At 49.3% G+C, this 16,721-nt stretch overlaps 5 protein-coding genes across 5 annotated transcripts; 2 read left to right on the top strand and 3 right to left on the bottom strand.

Annotated features, from left to right (window-relative positions):
- Window positions 1-115: 115 nt before the first annotated feature.
- Window positions 116-3,276, bottom strand: Asppvi_001927 (uncharacterized protein; the record flags this gene model as incomplete). The annotated part of the gene is made up of 3 exons (XM_043307460.1): window positions 116-1,335; window positions 1,394-3,068; window positions 3,115-3,276. 3 exons carry the CDS (start codon window positions 3,274-3,276, stop codon window positions 116-118), a joined length of 3,057 nt encoding a protein of 1,018 aa, XP_043163395.1.
- Window positions 3,277-4,760: 1,484 nt separating this feature from the next.
- Window positions 4,761-7,114, top strand: Asppvi_001928 (uncharacterized protein; the record flags this gene model as incomplete). Its single annotated transcript, XM_043307461.1, has 6 exons — window positions 4,761-4,785; window positions 4,921-5,098; window positions 5,144-5,680; window positions 5,726-6,142; window positions 6,189-6,679; window positions 6,726-7,114. The coding sequence occupies 6 exons, from the start codon at window positions 4,761-4,763 to the stop codon at window positions 7,112-7,114; spliced, it is 2,037 nt and encodes a 678-aa protein (XP_043163396.1).
- Window positions 7,115-10,673: 3,559 nt separating this feature from the next.
- Asppvi_001929 (MFS transporter) lies at window positions 10,674-12,650 on the bottom strand (the record flags this gene model as incomplete). The annotated part of the gene is made up of 10 exons (XM_043307462.1): window positions 10,674-10,750; window positions 10,821-10,954; window positions 11,019-11,076; window positions 11,187-11,596; window positions 11,652-11,738; window positions 11,789-11,821; window positions 11,873-12,117; window positions 12,180-12,214; window positions 12,274-12,383; window positions 12,436-12,650. 10 exons carry the CDS (start codon window positions 12,648-12,650, stop codon window positions 10,674-10,676), a joined length of 1,404 nt encoding a protein of 467 aa, XP_043163397.1.
- An 838-nt stretch (window positions 12,651-13,488) lies between these two features.
- Window positions 13,489-14,908, top strand: Asppvi_001930 (putative chlorohydrolase family protein; the record flags this gene model as incomplete). The annotated part of the gene is made up of 4 exons (XM_043307463.1): window positions 13,489-13,991; window positions 14,040-14,092; window positions 14,148-14,285; window positions 14,346-14,908. 4 exons carry the CDS (start codon window positions 13,489-13,491, stop codon window positions 14,906-14,908), a joined length of 1,257 nt encoding a protein of 418 aa, XP_043163398.1.
- A 569-nt stretch (window positions 14,909-15,477) lies between these two features.
- Window positions 15,478-16,430, bottom strand: Asppvi_001931 (uncharacterized protein; the record flags this gene model as incomplete). The annotated part of the gene is made up of 3 exons (XM_043307464.1): window positions 15,478-16,135; window positions 16,183-16,260; window positions 16,306-16,430. The coding sequence occupies 3 exons, from the start codon at window positions 16,428-16,430 to the stop codon at window positions 15,478-15,480; spliced, it is 861 nt and encodes a 286-aa protein (XP_043163399.1).
- Between the last annotated feature and the right edge of the window lie 291 nt (window positions 16,431-16,721).

Below are 16,721 nucleotides of genomic sequence, written 5' to 3' on the forward strand. Positions count from 1 at the left end.
GATTTTATTCTCGAACAGCACTGTCTTAGTGTTATATGTAAAGCACAAACAATCTATATATATCTCAGAAACGCATAATCTCAATAAAAAGAGCATCAATCTACCTTTACTATAATCAAACGTGGAAACCCACAACTCCAAACACGAGAGCCAGAATACTCCAGTGAGATGGCACCGTCTGAGGACTTGCCGCGCCTGTAGAAAGTAATGCAGTTGTAGACGGGCTTGCTCCGGAATTTGTATCTGTCGGTCTGTGCGATGTTGCGCTAGCTGACCTTTCACCAGTGTCGCTGCTAGCGGAAGAGATCTGTGGAGTCTTCTCCGAAGCGGGACCTGTTGTCGAGTGTGATGTGTTTGCCTGCTGAGATGGCGAGGACATTGCTGTCGGTTCCGCAAAGCTTGTAGCCGCCGCTGTGCTAGAGTCATCGTGACCCATAGTCCCCTTGTTTGTAGTATCTAGGGTAGTCGATGCTGGTAATGGATCAGTCTGTATTAGACTACCGCCTTTCCGCGTGGATGTCGTTCCTGTGGTCGTAGACGCCTGACCACTCCTCGTGCTGGAACTGACCGTATCCGCAGCAGCAGTGGTAGCCGACGAGGTCTCCAATCCCTCGCAGAAGTTCAAAAACTGCTGAAAGTTCGGCAAAACCTTTTGCTCAAAGCTGGCAGAGGTAGCAGTCTTGTGGATGCTACAGCACTTCTCACAGTGGCCAAGGGAGATGTTGAAGGCCGAACCGGCATTGCAGATCTCCGGTGTCTTGCCGGTAGATTCGACCTCCAATGCTGCGTCGTTGCACTCGTCGTAACAAGCGCCAGGCACGGTGGATACTCCGATCGACTGCCGGGGGAGTAGTTTGCTCCATGATCGACGAGAGGACCGGATGTAGTAGTGCTCATCGCCAGGTCTGAGATCCGGGATGCGGAAGATGGAGTAGTTCAGGCCGAAGATCTCAGGGTCGAGGTTGAAGTAGTCTTTCGATATGTTGTAGGTTGATCCAATCTCATTGGATTCTACTGGCGTGCCCCAATACTGGTCGTGGATGAAGGGTGGGCTTTTAATACACTCGTCCGGACTGCAGACATATGACTCGGCTGGCAGACCGGCTTCGATGTTGCAGCCTGCGTCGGCGCCGGTGTGTTTGGGTTTACAGAGATAGCCTGGTGGACAACCCCAGGTGTAGTTTCGTGGGAGGGGAGCGGCTGGAGTGTAAGTGGGGTTGATCGTGAGTGTTGGACAGATGGATAGCGTTGTGGTGGTTCCAGGGACTGTCACAGTGTTGCCAGTCTGAGTTGTAGATGCAGTTGGAGCAGTGATGGTTATAGTTTTATCAGAGCCTACTTTGTCAGTGAACTATACTGTAAGTAACTTAATCAGGACTTGGAAAAGACGAACCAGCCAATGTTACTGTGTTGAAAATGGTGGTGCTATAGATGACAGTCACCAACACAGTCTCAACTGATGGTGATCCAGGGAGACTAGTCGTCTGTACGATAGTGGATCCTGGTACAGTAGTAACGGCGCCTGATACTGTCACGGTACTTGCTGGCTTAGTGATGGTAGTGACAACTGTTGCTTCGGGCATAGTTGTTGGAACAGTCTGTTTATCCGTCGTTGTGACGCCAGGAAGAGTATTGGTTTGGACAGTAGTTGATCCTGGCAATGTGGTGACAGATCCGGACATGGTAATTGTCTGTCCAGGTTCAGTGATGGTGGTGATTATAGTTGATCCTGGGAGGGTAGTTGGAATTGTCTTTATGGTCGTGGCCATGGGACCCGGAATGGTGACTACCTCAGAGACTGTCATCGTTGTCCCAGATTCAGTGATTGTTTTCATATTCGTCACTGTTGTTCCAGGGACCGTGAGGGCCACAGTTTCCGAGTTCATTATTGTCGTGCCAGGTAGGGTAATGGTCTTCGAATCCACCACGGTTGCCCCAGGCAAGAAGACGGTTTCGGTGGCCGTTGTCGTTAGAATCTGGCTAATGGTTTGCCTAGTGCCCTCTGTCACAGTGGTTGTGTCTGTCACTGTTGCTCCTGGGTTCGTGACTGTCGAGGTCGAGATCTCGGTCAATGTGGTTGTGTTAGTGATAGTCGCTCCAGGATCAGTAACTGTTGCCATTGAGGTTTCAGTTACTGTCGCGGTATCTGTTACTGTGACCCCAGAAATGGTGACGGTTTGGGTGGTCCTCTCAGTCGATGTAGTTACGACCGTTATTGTTGAACCAGGGACTGTTACGGTAGACCCTGGGACAGTTACCAATGTAGTTGCATTTTTCGTGACAGTGGTTGCGTCGGTCACTGTCTGTATCGAAGTCACAGTTGTTCCACCATCAGCAGTAATGGTGACGGTGGTGTTGCGAGACATTCCATCGCCTAGGGTCACAGTATATGTTGACCCTGGTTGAGTTGTGGTGGTCGTGACAGTAGTGGTCGAGATTGAACCCTGAGAGGCTGTCACCGTGGTACCCGGTAAGCTAATGGTTGTAGTGATAGTATCCGTCCTCGCAGTCCCCGGAACAGTGACCGTGCTATTGAGTATGTCTGTCACCGTGGTACCTGGTAAGCTAATGGTTGTAGTGATAGTATCCGTCCCCGCAGTCCCCGGAACAGTGACCGTGCTATTGAGTATGTCTGTTTCTGTGGTGCCAGGCAAGCTGACAGTCGTGGTGACAGTGTCAGTCTCCGTGGGGCCCGGAACGGTGGTTGTCACAGTCACAGTAACATTAGACCCTGGTGCTGTTGTCGGGATGGTGACAGGATTACTGGTCGTTGGAGGTGGCGTTGTGGTGGGTGTAGTCGATGTACTTGCGCATACAGGACAGGTCGTGATTGTTGATGTTGATGTCACTGTGATTGTGCCCGCTGATCCTGTGATTATAGGCGGAGACTCTGGAGGAATTTGCCTTTTGGCTAAAATATATTCCGGGAGCGTTGTCATAATCGATGTACTTGTCTCTGTAGCTCCAATCGGTGATGACCCGGGAGTCGCAGCGGTGGTCGATGGAGTAATTGCGCGTTTGATAGCTATTGAATGCTCGAGAAGACTCGTCTGGAGGCTGCTTGTTGCCTGCTCTAACTTAGAAATTATAAGGAACAATACAATTGCAACTGACCTCCCAAGATCCGGACACAGTAACTGTCTCAAAAATTGTCTCTGTCACTGTCACATCTTCTGCTGAACTAGTACGCAATGCCAACAGGCTATTCGCATCCAGCGCATTTGACAACGACGAGGCCGCTATCAGGGCCAGCAAAGTTGCGCGTGAAAGCTTCATGATGTCCACTGTCCCTAGTCCGTCGTAGTGCGATAGCAAAGTTCTTTTAGAAGAAAATTAGGATGAGGAAACTGAGGATAGTTTCTAGAAACGATCATCAAATAGTTTTCTGCAAATCAACAACGACTTGTGATTGTTGTCGTCTGTGCCGGAAGTGGAGGTCCTCGTGGCTGAAGCGATGGACAAAGAAACAAACTCAGTTCCGAGACAATAACTCATCTACGTGCTGAGTATGCATACTAAAAAGCGTACTACAGGCCGTTACTGGTGACCAGATCAGGCTGAGGCTGGATATTCGACGCTTAGGCCCCGAGATCCCTAACTCATCTCTGTCTATGATATGATTCCCAGAAGATTTTGAAGGCTGAGCACGAAAACACGTCAGTAGATGCAATGCCAGACCGGGCACAGTGTACAGTAGCAGGGAGGGCTGATGATTGTGGCTGCATGACTCGAGAGTCTAGTACATAAGGCAACAATAAGCAATTATGGTTGGGTTACTAGCGAGAAATTCCACGGAATGAGAGCAGATCAATACACATCTCTGTTGAATAATTGTCCTCGTCGGGGCGAATCTTCTGGTGATTTTTGTCTCACTCCACCAGCTCCTTATATTTTTCTCTTTCTGGTATATGTGATACAATATCAAGGGCAGTGACTTGATATGGCTTGATGAAGATGTTCTGGTTTCCTTTCTTTGTCCCACCGCCAGTGCCGAACATGGCCCCGGGGCGCTGCAGAGGACAAAGAAAATAAGAACTAACCAAAAAGGGAAAACGAGAGGGGAACACGGATCAATGGTTACACAATTGTTGCTTTGACCTTGATGGCTTCCCCAAGAATTTCGTCCTTGTAGCAATTATGTCCACTCGAAGCGAGCTGTTTCCAGCAAAGACACTGGCTGTCATCAGCCTCATGCACGACTCGTATTGTCTATGACGGACTCGTGTGTTTTCTTCCTTCCCCCCACCATCAGCAGATTCATTTTCAAAGCCTCATGATAGCAATGATAGTATGGGCACCGATGGTCTGGCCTTCTCCTCTTTCGTCTGATGATCTTTTTCGATCCCTGGTTGCCCTCGTGGCTTGAGCTTTCTTTCTTTGTTTCCCGAGCGCGTCTTTTGACTAACGACTATGCTTACCATTTGCGACTGCTGTTGGCTTGGGGCTTTCTTAATTCGACGTGTTGTGCTCAGCCTCGTATGGTAATGCGATTTATGAAAAACAAACCGCAGCAGGAAATGGACCGAGCTGTTCGTCCTGATTCTGTCCTGACCGTTTGCTTCTGATAGAATGCGATTCAATTGGCGCAGGTCAGCCGGCATATTTGCCCTTTTGGTTGGCTGTTCGACCACACAAGGATGGAATATCAATGTCTCGATATGTAATTGGGATCAAGTTCGAGGTAACTCTGTCCAAGGTGTCCCCGTGATGACAATGCTCATATCTCTTAGTTAACACGATTCGTGATACTGTCTACCTTGATGGAGGATCATTGTGGTGGAAGCGGTATGTGCTCCTCTTCCGTTTTATGTCGATGCATATTGATAGACTGAATAGAGACTTGGCTGATGGCACGTCTAATTTGGCTAACGATGGTAGGTATCACCAGCTTCATGGATGATCGAGGCTAACCGTGTGCAGGAAACAATAACGGGCTGCTCTACTACCTCAATCTCACCACATCCTTCGATACTACAGCCTCAAACCTGACTGCCTTGTTCGGCAACGTATCCAAAGCCGGAGGAATCGCAAACAATATCGCCCCAACCTACCGCGATGGAGTCATGTTCGCTAACGACAACGAGCTCTACCTCTACGGGTAATTTGGCCTTCTTTTTATCGATTCCCCTCTGACCATACATAGTGGCCTCCTGCGTCTCACAGACAGTCAAGACCCCCCAGCCGGCAACTCCGTTCTCGGCTACGAACGATACCAGTATGGCCCGGACCGAGAATCCTGGCAACCAGGCTTCATCATCGACAATCTGGACAACGGTGTGACCAGATACGTGACGAATGGGGCCGGAGTTTCCGCACCGAGCGAAAATCTGGGTTTCTATTTCAGCGGTATGCGCGGGAAGGACTGGGGCCCTATCTATGTTGATAATGAATCCGCCAATGTCACATCCGACCGCATGATTAAGGTGGACATGTCCAGTATGCGCGCGAACAAGTGGTCTAATCTGTCGTTACCGTCGTATGTCCCTGCGCGGGCTAATTCTGAGCTCGTTTGGGTTCCTGTCGCTGAGTCCGGTGTCTTGGTGGCGATTGGGGGAGTGATCAATTCAGTCACGATCTTTTCTTCGGAAGGATTGACGAGTGCCCAGCAAAACGCCAGTAAGAGAGCAAGTCCTGGGTTCATGGAGACAGTGTCTGTCTACGATGTTAGCGGCGATAAATGGTGAGTTCTTGGGCCGGTAAAGCGTCGAATACTCATTAAGAATAGGTATCCGCAAAACACGACGGGGGACATTCCTCCTCAGTTGACGCAATTCTGCTCAGTCTATGCGAGTGCAGCAGACGGATCCTCCCACAATATCTACATCTACGGCGGCTACGACGGGCTGAGCACGGAAAGCACACCGTCCGACGATGTCTATGTCTTATCCTTGCCCTCCTTCAGCTGGATCAAGCTTTACAGTGGAAACAGCACCCATGGCCGGAGCGGTCACCGTTGTGTCAAACCATATCCTGACCAAATGTTTGTTCTTGGAGGAGTGCATCTTGACCCTACTCATTGCCTTGACGGTGGAGCGATTCAAGTATTCAACCTGAACACCGGCAGGTTCCAAAACACCTACAGCCCGACAGTGTGGAGCGAGTACAAAGTCCCGGACCTGGTCACTGCCGTCATTGGGGGAGAGTACGTACGTTACCCTTTTTTGTACCTATTTGCTAACGAACTGCAGCTACAAGGGCGGCGCCACAAGAGTATCACCCACCTCCTGGACCAATTCATCTCTGGCAGATGTGTTCAAAATCAAGTATACGAAGACTATTAGCACCTGGTACCCCTACAACAGCACTACTAGCAGCTCACCTACCATCGTCCCTACCATCGTCCCTGTCCCAACCACTGGGTCCAGCTTCCCCAGGTGGGCCGGCGCCATCATTGGCGTTGTTCTCGGGCTCCTTCTCATCTCAGTAGCTGTCATTTTCTGGTGTCTCCGTCGCCGTCGCAAGCTCCAAGAATCACAATCCACAAGCGAGCAATCAGCTCGACCCTGGATCCTGCGGTGGATGCACACTGGCGGGTCAATGACTGGCGTACCGAAATCAGGCGACACGACCGCGTCAACAGGATACAGTGTATTTGGGGATGAATCGAATATCACGCCGGCAACAGCAGTGTCGCCGCTAAGTGTGGAGGCAGGTGGTGATCCCGTTTACGAAATGCTAGGTCCGTCCTTCCATCATCTTGGTTTATCCTGCTAATCGTTGCAAAGCCCATACTACCGCATTCCCCGTGGAGCTTCCCACACCGTATAACAACTATTCCCTCCCCAGTCCGGTTTCGATCTCTGGCGTCTCGGCCACTGACCAAGTATCCCCTGTCACGGTCAGCACACCCAGCACTGAGGGTGAACCGAGCCCTGTAAGACAGCTGCATCATCGCCATGTGTCTAGTTTGTCTACTGTGCCGACTATAGCGAATGTGATGCGCGAGGAGAGTGGCCAGCGGCAGACATATAGGTCGGATATATCGGAAGGGAGCGTTGAGCTTGGGTGTCAGAGGGGTGCGGAGCTGAGTGGGAGCACTCCTCAGGAAGGGAGATTGGAGACAACAAGAGAGATTGATGAGGTTGGGGGCTTGGGGATAAAGGAATTGCCGTAGATTACGTTATTACCATAATAGTGTTAGCTGGAAGACGTACCTTGTTTTCTAAATCACTGATTAATTAGTCGTCCGCGATGAACTCACTATATGTTTCAGTCTGATTCCATTTGGTCCCGCACAGCTGCTTTGGATAAAGCATGATCATGAGCCATTAGCCTTTAACAGCATTAACACTTTCATTGGGCATACACCACACACATCTTGTCGATGCTGATGGCACCAGGCTCGTTGGTGATAGTTTCCTCACAGGGACTTAGGCAACTGTTCGAGATATCACTGTTCCCATTTCCAAACCGGCACGTTATCTGGCCGAAGGCTACTTCATACAAAAGGGAGGCCATGGACCTGACACCGCCAGACCCAGTCCTCACGTCGCACATTTGCTGTCAACCGCGCCGGAGATCTGGCTGCGCCGGCGCCACCGGTCATTCGTAGCCTCCGGGTTTATGGGCTACTATAAGCATAGTCCTCTTGATATGCTTGTAGGCAAGCTGCAATAAACATATGGAATTGACAAAGTCTCTTGTTGGGCGTTAGTTGGCGCATTGGGGACAGAGGGTATGGGCATTACTTATAATGAAAATGTCCCCATGAAGGAAGTCAAGAGCAAGTTACTGGTGTCTTTAATCAACAAATATCAATGGACGATGCTAATTTCCCTTTTCCTGAGTTTTGCATTACTGAATACCAGGGAGAGCACGGAAGAAACGCAGAAAGGAACTACGAGTGGACAGATATTGCAGACGGAATCTTGCTCTCTGCTGATGCATTCGGGATAGAATCACAATTTGAGTCAGATACACTTGTGGCAAGCGTGCCAACTGAGTTACTCCTCCGATCTCCGCATAAAGGCGAAAAAGTGCGAGAAAATAGTTCTTTATCGCGCAGTGGAAGAGAATATGAGCTGATTTCGGCATTATCGTCAGGAGAAGGATGGGTAAGGATATTGTCTCCCAAAGACGTCGGTTTTGCACAGGACAAGCTACTCTCGAGCGCATGGTTTCTTCCCTTGGGCTCAGTTGACATGGAAGTTGACGTTTCGGGAAACACATGCTCGTGTTACTGGGCTCAAGCTCCAGGGTACTGATGATCAGCCAGTGCACGCCGCTTTCGGTGGTATCATAGACGTAAGGGGTATCGGACCGGAGAGGGTGGAAGTCGAGGAAATCGCACTTGATCCAAGCCCGTGATACTACATAGGGCCGTGATGCGGTTTGATTACTGCACATGTAGAGAATTTTATGTCCAGACGTAACAATGTGGCAATTTTAATGCTCATTATTATAGTGCGAACCATATGATGCTTGATAGGAACGATTACATATTTTAGGCAAAACCATATAAGAGACTACTGCTACTTATGGTGGCTTCTCCCAGTTATCTGCAGATACATACCTTGGGGGAGAGGTTGGGGGATGTGGCTCGGGTAAAGTTATCGCAATAATGGGCCAACAAGGCGGAGAATTATTGGGGGCGAATATGGATTCAACTCTCTTACTTCGCTGTGGCTAGCCGTTCATTTCCCTGGAACCATAGAAAGTCAAAGACTGTTCAGGTCTAGGTCAAGCCTCAATAGGCAAAACGATATCAGAAGACCACCTATTAGTCATATTTTATTGCTAGGAGCTCCAGGCTGTTCCAATTGATTTCTAATCATGGTAATAAAAAAAGCCCATTTCGCACCTATAATATATACTTGACCTGCTGCCAAAATCGCTAGCCAGTATTATCATTTCTATGGATTGAAGAGACTCGAAGCCCGCAAGGTTGATTGCTAAAGATCCTACTTTATGTAAGTTTTCCCGGAGTTCCCCAGGCGTTGAGCAGCCTTATGAGACAAGGATCGCTAATGAAGCTGGAACGGCATTTCAGGACTACTCTCTGCGAGATCCTATCCCACTCAAGCGAACATCCGTATACGTTCGAGGCTTTTGTGGATTACCTTGCTAAGAACCATTGTCTCGAAACACTGGAGTTCATCTCAGAGGTGAAGCACTACCGTGAGAGCTACAAGTTATCTCTAGCACGTTTCAGTGTGCTAGGTGAAGACACCCCTGACAAAGAGGATTCGTATGTCTCCAGAGAATGGCAACATTTGAAAGATACATATATTGCTAGCAATGCTCCCCGCGAAATCAACATACCAGGGTGGATGCGAGACACATTAATGGAAAGCACACCTGGGGTTTTTTGCCCGCCACCGATCTTACTTGAACCGGTCCTTCATTATGCATACGAAATGCTCTCGGAAGATGCTGTCTTACCCTTCATTCGATCGTTAGCGCACATGGAAGACTCGGACGATGCTGGACACCCAGGAAACCGACGACATTCATATGAACCACCTAATGTTACAAGGCCGTTGGATGATCCAATAACACCCCCATCGTATGTGGCATTCTAATAGATTGTGGTTGATTGTGGTTGATTGAGTACTAACACTATGAAGTCGCAGATCAATTTATCGTCGTGGCACGGGGCGCTCTTCTCTTCAATCCCAAGATGACCAAAAGATATCTCAAAAACACACTCATTCGGAGAATCCATTCTCGAAGTCGGTCAGGCATCTGAAAGAAAGGGTCATTTTGCTATGCAAAAGGTCTCCGAATTAAACCCCGTTAGGTCGATTAGACACGGATAATGGAATCCGGACGCGCGAACCTACGATGCGACAACATTTCTCGACAAAATATAGACATCGTCCTACACCAAACCTGCCTCTTTAGACCTCTTCTACTATTTTGCCCCATAATTGCTGCGCCCATTTCTACTTCTTTTAATGCACTGAATGCAGTTATATGGGCAGAAACGTATTTTATGCCTTAGTCTTTGACTACTGAGGCCTACCGTTATCAATCAGACCTGTCTTTGCTGACAAGCCCCATACTGACGACCCGAAGAAGCTCACTCGTCCCGTCTGGCATAGTGGTACGCTAAGCTAGCCATACTCCTACTACGAGAGCCTGTGGACGGTCTCCCAAGATTACGGCCTGGGAGTTCTATTTGAGCCATTTAACCCTTCACCCCGTCTGCTTAGTGTTCTTGATAAGTACTAACGTTCTAGGAGTTTCCTATGGTGCTTGATGCCTCATAAGATTTCCCTGAAATTGCGTACGCATGATAAGAACACCCTTCTTGATTGACATGATTTATATCTCTAGACTCTCTCATTACGTGTTACTATGATAAATGCATAGATATTGAAAGTTCATCAGCCCGTAATCTTATACAGACTGCTAAGTATCCTGCAGCAAGGAATTTCTGTTATGTATAATCCTTCACTTTGTACTCTCTATTATTATTTCTATTTCTATAGTAAAAATACATGTACAGGCATAATTGGTTGCTGTCACTCTCAGGTGTGTGATGTTGCAAATCGACTCTTCTTCCGGATCCGACTGCCGTAGCGGAAGAATATATAACTGTAAATGGCATCGTGAGATTCTGTCAGCCACTGCTGGATGAAGATTGCACATTGAACATGCATTACGAGATATAACGTCATGTACCACATGGTCGTAAAATGTTCGCTAGGAAAGGGCAAGATAAGGGCTACTTACGGGAAGGGAGCCATTATGAGCGTAAGAAAGGCTAGCAGCGATGTTGCCCAGTGGTAGCCGAGCCTGTCGTACACTATACACGCAATGGTTAGTACCACTTCAGGGGGAGCAGATCAACGAACGCTGAACTAGGGCATACTCACTTTGGACGCCAAACAGGGGAAAGACCCCTGCAAATGTCGAACGTGCAAAACTGTTGGCAGCTAAAGCACTCGCCGCATATGTGGGATACGCATCCACCAGGAACGTAAATACACCAGAGTAGACTAGCACAGTGCTGTATATGCGAAGGATTAGCGAACGGCTCCAGTCATCTATCTGTGTTGGCTCAGACAACATACCCTGCTCCAAACACTGCGCTTCCGATAATGGGCACCACCCAGTGGACATGTGGATAGACTGTCCATGCAAAAATGAAGAGTCCAATAGTTACAAGMGGAGCTCCACCGACCGCTTCATACTCGCTTCGTTAATACACAATGCCATTAATGATGTCTTGGGACACTTACCAGGAGGTAGTCGCCATTCGGGCAAGGATTCGTTCTTCTCCCCAACAGCTTCTTGATGTTGCCGTTCGAGACGGGCATAGTTCCTGCGCCATAGGGGATCCGTCATGATCGCTGACACCATTCCGACGAGGATCCCCAGAAAGGAACAGCCGATTTGCCAGAGGTTGAAGCCATAGACATTGGAGAAGACCAGCTGAAAGGCACCGAAGAAGAGATATAGGATGCCTAGCAGGATGGCAGAAAATATGCAGAGATTCATGCACATGGGTTCCAATGCCAACAGTTGCATCGGTCTGTATACGGAAGAGCGGATCATGTGCAGGACGGAGGTGTATGACTTCTCGGTAGGAGCTCTCCATCTCTCATCTCCGGTTTCCTTGCGAAGGTTCATTGCCATGCGCTTCAAGAGTCTGCTTACCATTAGTGGACCCGATATGGAGTAGTATTTCGTGACGAGGGACTTACACTGGATGGTAGGTTTCCGGCACGCAAAAGCAGATCAGTACCAGGATTGCACCGGTCCAGATTATGAGAACGTAAAATGTCCAGCGCCTAGAGAAGTTAGTGATCGGCCTTCCGCCTTTCACAGCAACGGGACATACCATGTGGTGAATGTATTGATAAAGCCACCAACACTAGGCGAATAAGTCAGAATATATGGGACGGAAAGGATATAAAATACTTACAGAGGGCCAATCTCAGGGCCAATGAATGGGCTCGCAGTGTAGAACATCATCGGGGCCGCGAGCTCCTGCCGGTTGAAGAGGTCACCAACAGTGCCGCCTGCAACACTCAGAAACGCGCTCCCAGACAGGCCGTTAAAAAACCGCGCTATGATCATAGTTTGAATGTTGCGGGCTACCGCGCACGGAACAAGCCATATCAGGAAGAGGGTGAAGGATATAATGTAGATGTTTCGTCGACCGTACAACTGTAGATTGTGAGTATCGTATCCTGCCTGCTAAAGCACCAGGGGTCAGGGCTACTACTAACCTCCGAGAGGGGCGCCAGAAACAATGGACCAATTCCTAAGAATAAAGTCAGCAAACTCACATAGCCACAAGCCTCGTGGTCCAAGGGTCCTCACCAAGTCCAAAAATATAAGTTGTAAGCCCTAGAGTGGCTATCAACGATGAACAGTGGAATTCTTCTGTCAGTTGGCGGTACGTCATTGTGTACATAGATGATGTGCAGGTCCTAGAGCACATTAACTGGGGCTCACAAGGAAAGCAATAGGAAATATTCTTACACGCAGAGAGACCCGAGAGAGACAATCAAGACAATGACCCATTTCCTTGCGTAGTCGATGTTTCGAGGGTCCATAGAGGGATTCATGTCGAAACTGACCACATACTCCCTCTCCAATGTCACTGAGCAATCGGGCCCAATCGGACGGGTGTCATCGTTAGACTGGCTAGTGTCGAGTCCTGCATTCGTCTTCGGTAAAGTTCCGCTTGGCTCCATGTTGTATAAACTTGACCGGTACGCAAGTAGTGTCAAGCTGTTGAGCCACAATGTAAATGGAATACTCTTGGCGTGTACGGCTGCTGCTCTGCCGTCAGACTTGAACCATAAGCAATTCCCACCGCTGATAATCCGAGTGTTAAATACATGGTTGCTCATCGTCGGGGATTACCTCTATTTCCTCGTGTGGCGTAGTCGGCCCGCGCGGGCCCTGCGGATGAGTATACCTTAAAACTTTGACTGATGCCACTTCCGTCAGTATACTTCTGGACTTCTGTACTCCGGAGTTTCCCCCCTTTCCTTCTGTCATCATCAGTGTCTAGAAGCTAGAGCAGATCAAGTGAAGCGAAAGCTCCGTAGGAAGATTCGCGTATTTCCGGATCTCCGTAAAGTGCTGACAAATTTTGACACCCTGCCCTGCATCCACCAGCGTGCTTATGCAACAAAACTGCGTCTAGAATTTGTTTGAGGACCAAGGCTCATTCCAGCTAGTAGCGCCAAGTCAAGGTCAGGCACGTAGATATAAGCATGGTTAGAGGTCCTACCCCTGTCGATTATCGGCATTCTGCGATAGTCCCAATTGGGTGTGTGGACGGTAAACATTTGCGAACGCCATGGCGAACAGAATCCTTTTATGCCTCCAGCTCTTCCTATACGCCAGCATTTGCATGGCTGAAGCGTCGATTCTCTTCCAAGACGCAGCTGCGGTCATTTCCTTCAACAGCACCAGTGAAACGCTGCAAGTGATCTATAACGCCTCCGTGCTTGTCACAGGGACACCATTACAGCGATCATTCCAGCGTCTGAACATGTTCGACTCCCGGTTAATACCACTGTTATGCCCTCCGAAGGCAAGATAATCGCCCCTGGATTTGTGGACACTCATCGACATGCGTGGCAGACTGCCTTCAAAACCTTGGGTTCGAATACCAGTCTGGCGGAATACTTTGTGCGATATGGCGAGTTCTCACCGGCCAAGAAGATCTTCACTCCAGAGGATGTGTATATAGGGCAGCTAACTGGGCTATGCGAGTCGATTAATAGTGGTGTGACTTCCATCCTGGACCATGCGCACCATACTTGGTCGAGTGAGACTGCACTGGCAGGCCTTCAAGCCTCTGTGGATAGCGGAGCCAGAACATGGTGGTGCTATGCCTTTCATAATCTCAGCGACGCGACCTGGGTTTCCAATTATACCCGAGAGGACCAGATTGCGGATTTCCTCCACATTGCCGAGGATGGTCCATGGCGGAAGAGCGACACTGTTTCTCTAGGGATTGCTTATGATAATTTCGCAATGGATGATGCTGCCGAGATCGAGCAAATTACCTCCTTGGCTGTGTAAGAGGTCGCCCTCAACTGAGGTATGCAGAGCTGACTTTATTCCAGGTCACGAAACGTTTCTGCATTCACGATGCACTACCTCGGCGGTCCTTGGAGTTGTATGGATACCTACTATTTCACGTTTTGCTGCAACTACTAATGGCTGATATATAGACGCAAATAGTCCTCAACTGGCCAATCAGTACAAATTTCTCAACACCTCTATCCCGATTGTCTTTTCCCACGCCTCTTACCTGACAGTGGAGGATGCCGAGTTGCTTCGTTCAACAAACCAATATGTCTCCATCACTGGTGAATCAGAAAGACATTACTGACACGGAGACGCACGCAGCCAGTACATTATGGATCAAGGTTCTCTGGGAATCGACACCCACTTCACCTACAGCGCAGATATCGTCGGCCAAGCGCGCATGTGGCTGCAGGAAGTCAGGCTCCGACTGTACGCCCAGGTCCTCGACCATTGGGACATCCCGCCCAATAACCCCATGTCTGTTGAGCAAGCCTTCTTACTGGCGACCCGCGGGGGCGGCCTTGCGCTGCGTCGCCCAGACATTGGTGTCCTGGTCGAAGGTGCCAAGGCTGATCTCGTCGTCTTTGACGGTACCTCACCGAATATGCTTGGTTGGGACGACCCAGTGGCGGCGGTGATCCTGCACTCCAACCCAGGGGATGTTGAACACGTCCTTGTGAACGGGGAATTTCGGAAACGCGACTTCAAGCTAGTCGTCCCTGATAACCTGGCTCAAATCCGGCAGAGATTTCTTGCCTCTGCGAGGCGCATCCAGGAGATATGGAAGCAGATGCCGCCTCCTGTATTGGAGGGCCCGTTTCCGTACACGCCAGATGTTAATTACTCCGATGCTGTGACTGCGGATGTGGTGCGTGGATGGGAAAATGGGTGCCTCTCATCTTGAGAAGGCCTCTACCGTGCTGATTTTGACTATGGGCTCATCCCACGAACGGTAGCATAACCCCCGAAGTTATCGTTATTCAAAGCACTTTGCCTGTGTATTATTAGACCACACAAGTCGTAATCTTCCAGATAATATCCAAATGTAATCCAGATGCATGGCCTAGCCACGTCAAGAATGAAATCGGTCCCACGGGAACATCATCCCTTCCAAATAGTCGCCAAACATGCAACGTACTCGATCTGCTTAGAGAGATGACCAATCCCTCCGTAGTCAAATAAACGGTCCATGGCATCAATGAACAGTTTGCGTTCTCCGAAGTCAACTCCAAGGCAATGGTACCGGCATTTACCGGCATTGGGATATATACCCGTGTGGGCGTAATGTACCTAACGCTGATATTCAGACAAATCTGCTGCTGAAGGTTCTTCATCTTCACCTCGCGACCCGGCAAGATGTGATATTCTCTATTCCAGTGCTGTCGACACTGCACTACTGATTCTAGTAGCTACATGCTTATACTGCACGCCTTTTAGCTGGGTGGTTTAGTGTAGTCAACAGTGAACCTATACTCACGTAGCATCCTGATCCTCTGGACTCTTGCCATTCTTGTACTTGTACAGCCTGGAGAGCTCCCTGATTCGCATGGAAACAGTCTTCCCGGGTCCATCACCAGGCCGCACATTGACCATACTCTCCATAAAGGCACTATCATCCCCGAACATCGGATCCAAATAGTGCATATTAAACAAATGCCCCGACCCCTCCCGGACAAAGACAGTCCCAGAAAAGACACTCGCATTTGAAAATGCGTCCGCAGGCGACGTGAACTGCAACACACCAATATTGGCCACAAAATCCCGGGTGTTTGCGTAGTGTTCGATATTCCGGATTGCCCTCTCTCCTTGGATCTGTCTACGAGGTGTCTTGCCAGCTGGATCGTTGTCTTGCTGCTCATGCAGAGGCGGATTGCGAAACTGCCTCGCTGCGTTGCCGAATGTGTATATCTCTAGTTTCTGCAGTTGGGATTCGCTGAGCTCGCCATACAGCCAGTCGATTATCGAGGACGCGATAATTCCGCCTTGCGAGTGGACGATGAGGACTACTTTCTTAGTGGTAGATGCGGCTAGGGCGGCACGGAGCTGGGCGCGTCCCTGTCGGATGTCAGCTGTTTTGTAGTCGAGGTCGCGCTGGATGAGACATTCGACGAGATCGAGGATTACGCCTTTGCTGTAGCCAATGTTTAGCAATGCCCGGTACCAGGTGGGTGTACGCACGTTGGATTGTGGATACCCACGATCTGCCGGCCAAAGGTGTCTGCCAGCGCGATTAGGTTCGACTGGTGCCAGTGCTTCCTATATCAATCAGTGGAGTTCTTTGCTTGCTAGATAATGATATACCCAGTGGCTATTCCATTAATGAAAAACCATGGCTCAGTTTCGTCGTTGACTGGATCCCTTGTTCGCGGAATGCCGATTAGGGACCTGCCTGTCGGGGCCCCATTCAGGAGCCTGACGATCACCATAGTGAAAAAGGTAAAGACAGCAATAAATGCTATATGCACACCCGTGGGAAAGATCCAAAAGATGGCCAGGGCAACTGGTAAGGATATAAGCAGGGACACCTGGCTGAGAATGAGAATAGCATGTAAAGAAACATCGCATAGATTGCGACAACTTGGATAGAGCTCATCCAGCGGTCCAGATTTCAAAGGCAGAATAGGTAAAAAGATAGATGGCAGTAGCCTGGCTAGACGGAAAACGGAGCTGATATCCTCCCATACTAAGCGGAAAGGCTGAGCGTCTATGTCGGAGGG

The sequence above is a fragment of the Aspergillus pseudoviridinutans genome, assembly GCF_018340605.1.
Source record: "Aspergillus pseudoviridinutans IFM 55266 DNA, scaffold_10, whole genome shotgun sequence".
Classification (NCBI taxonomy): Eukaryota; Fungi; Ascomycota; class Eurotiomycetes; order Eurotiales; family Aspergillaceae; genus Aspergillus; species Aspergillus pseudoviridinutans.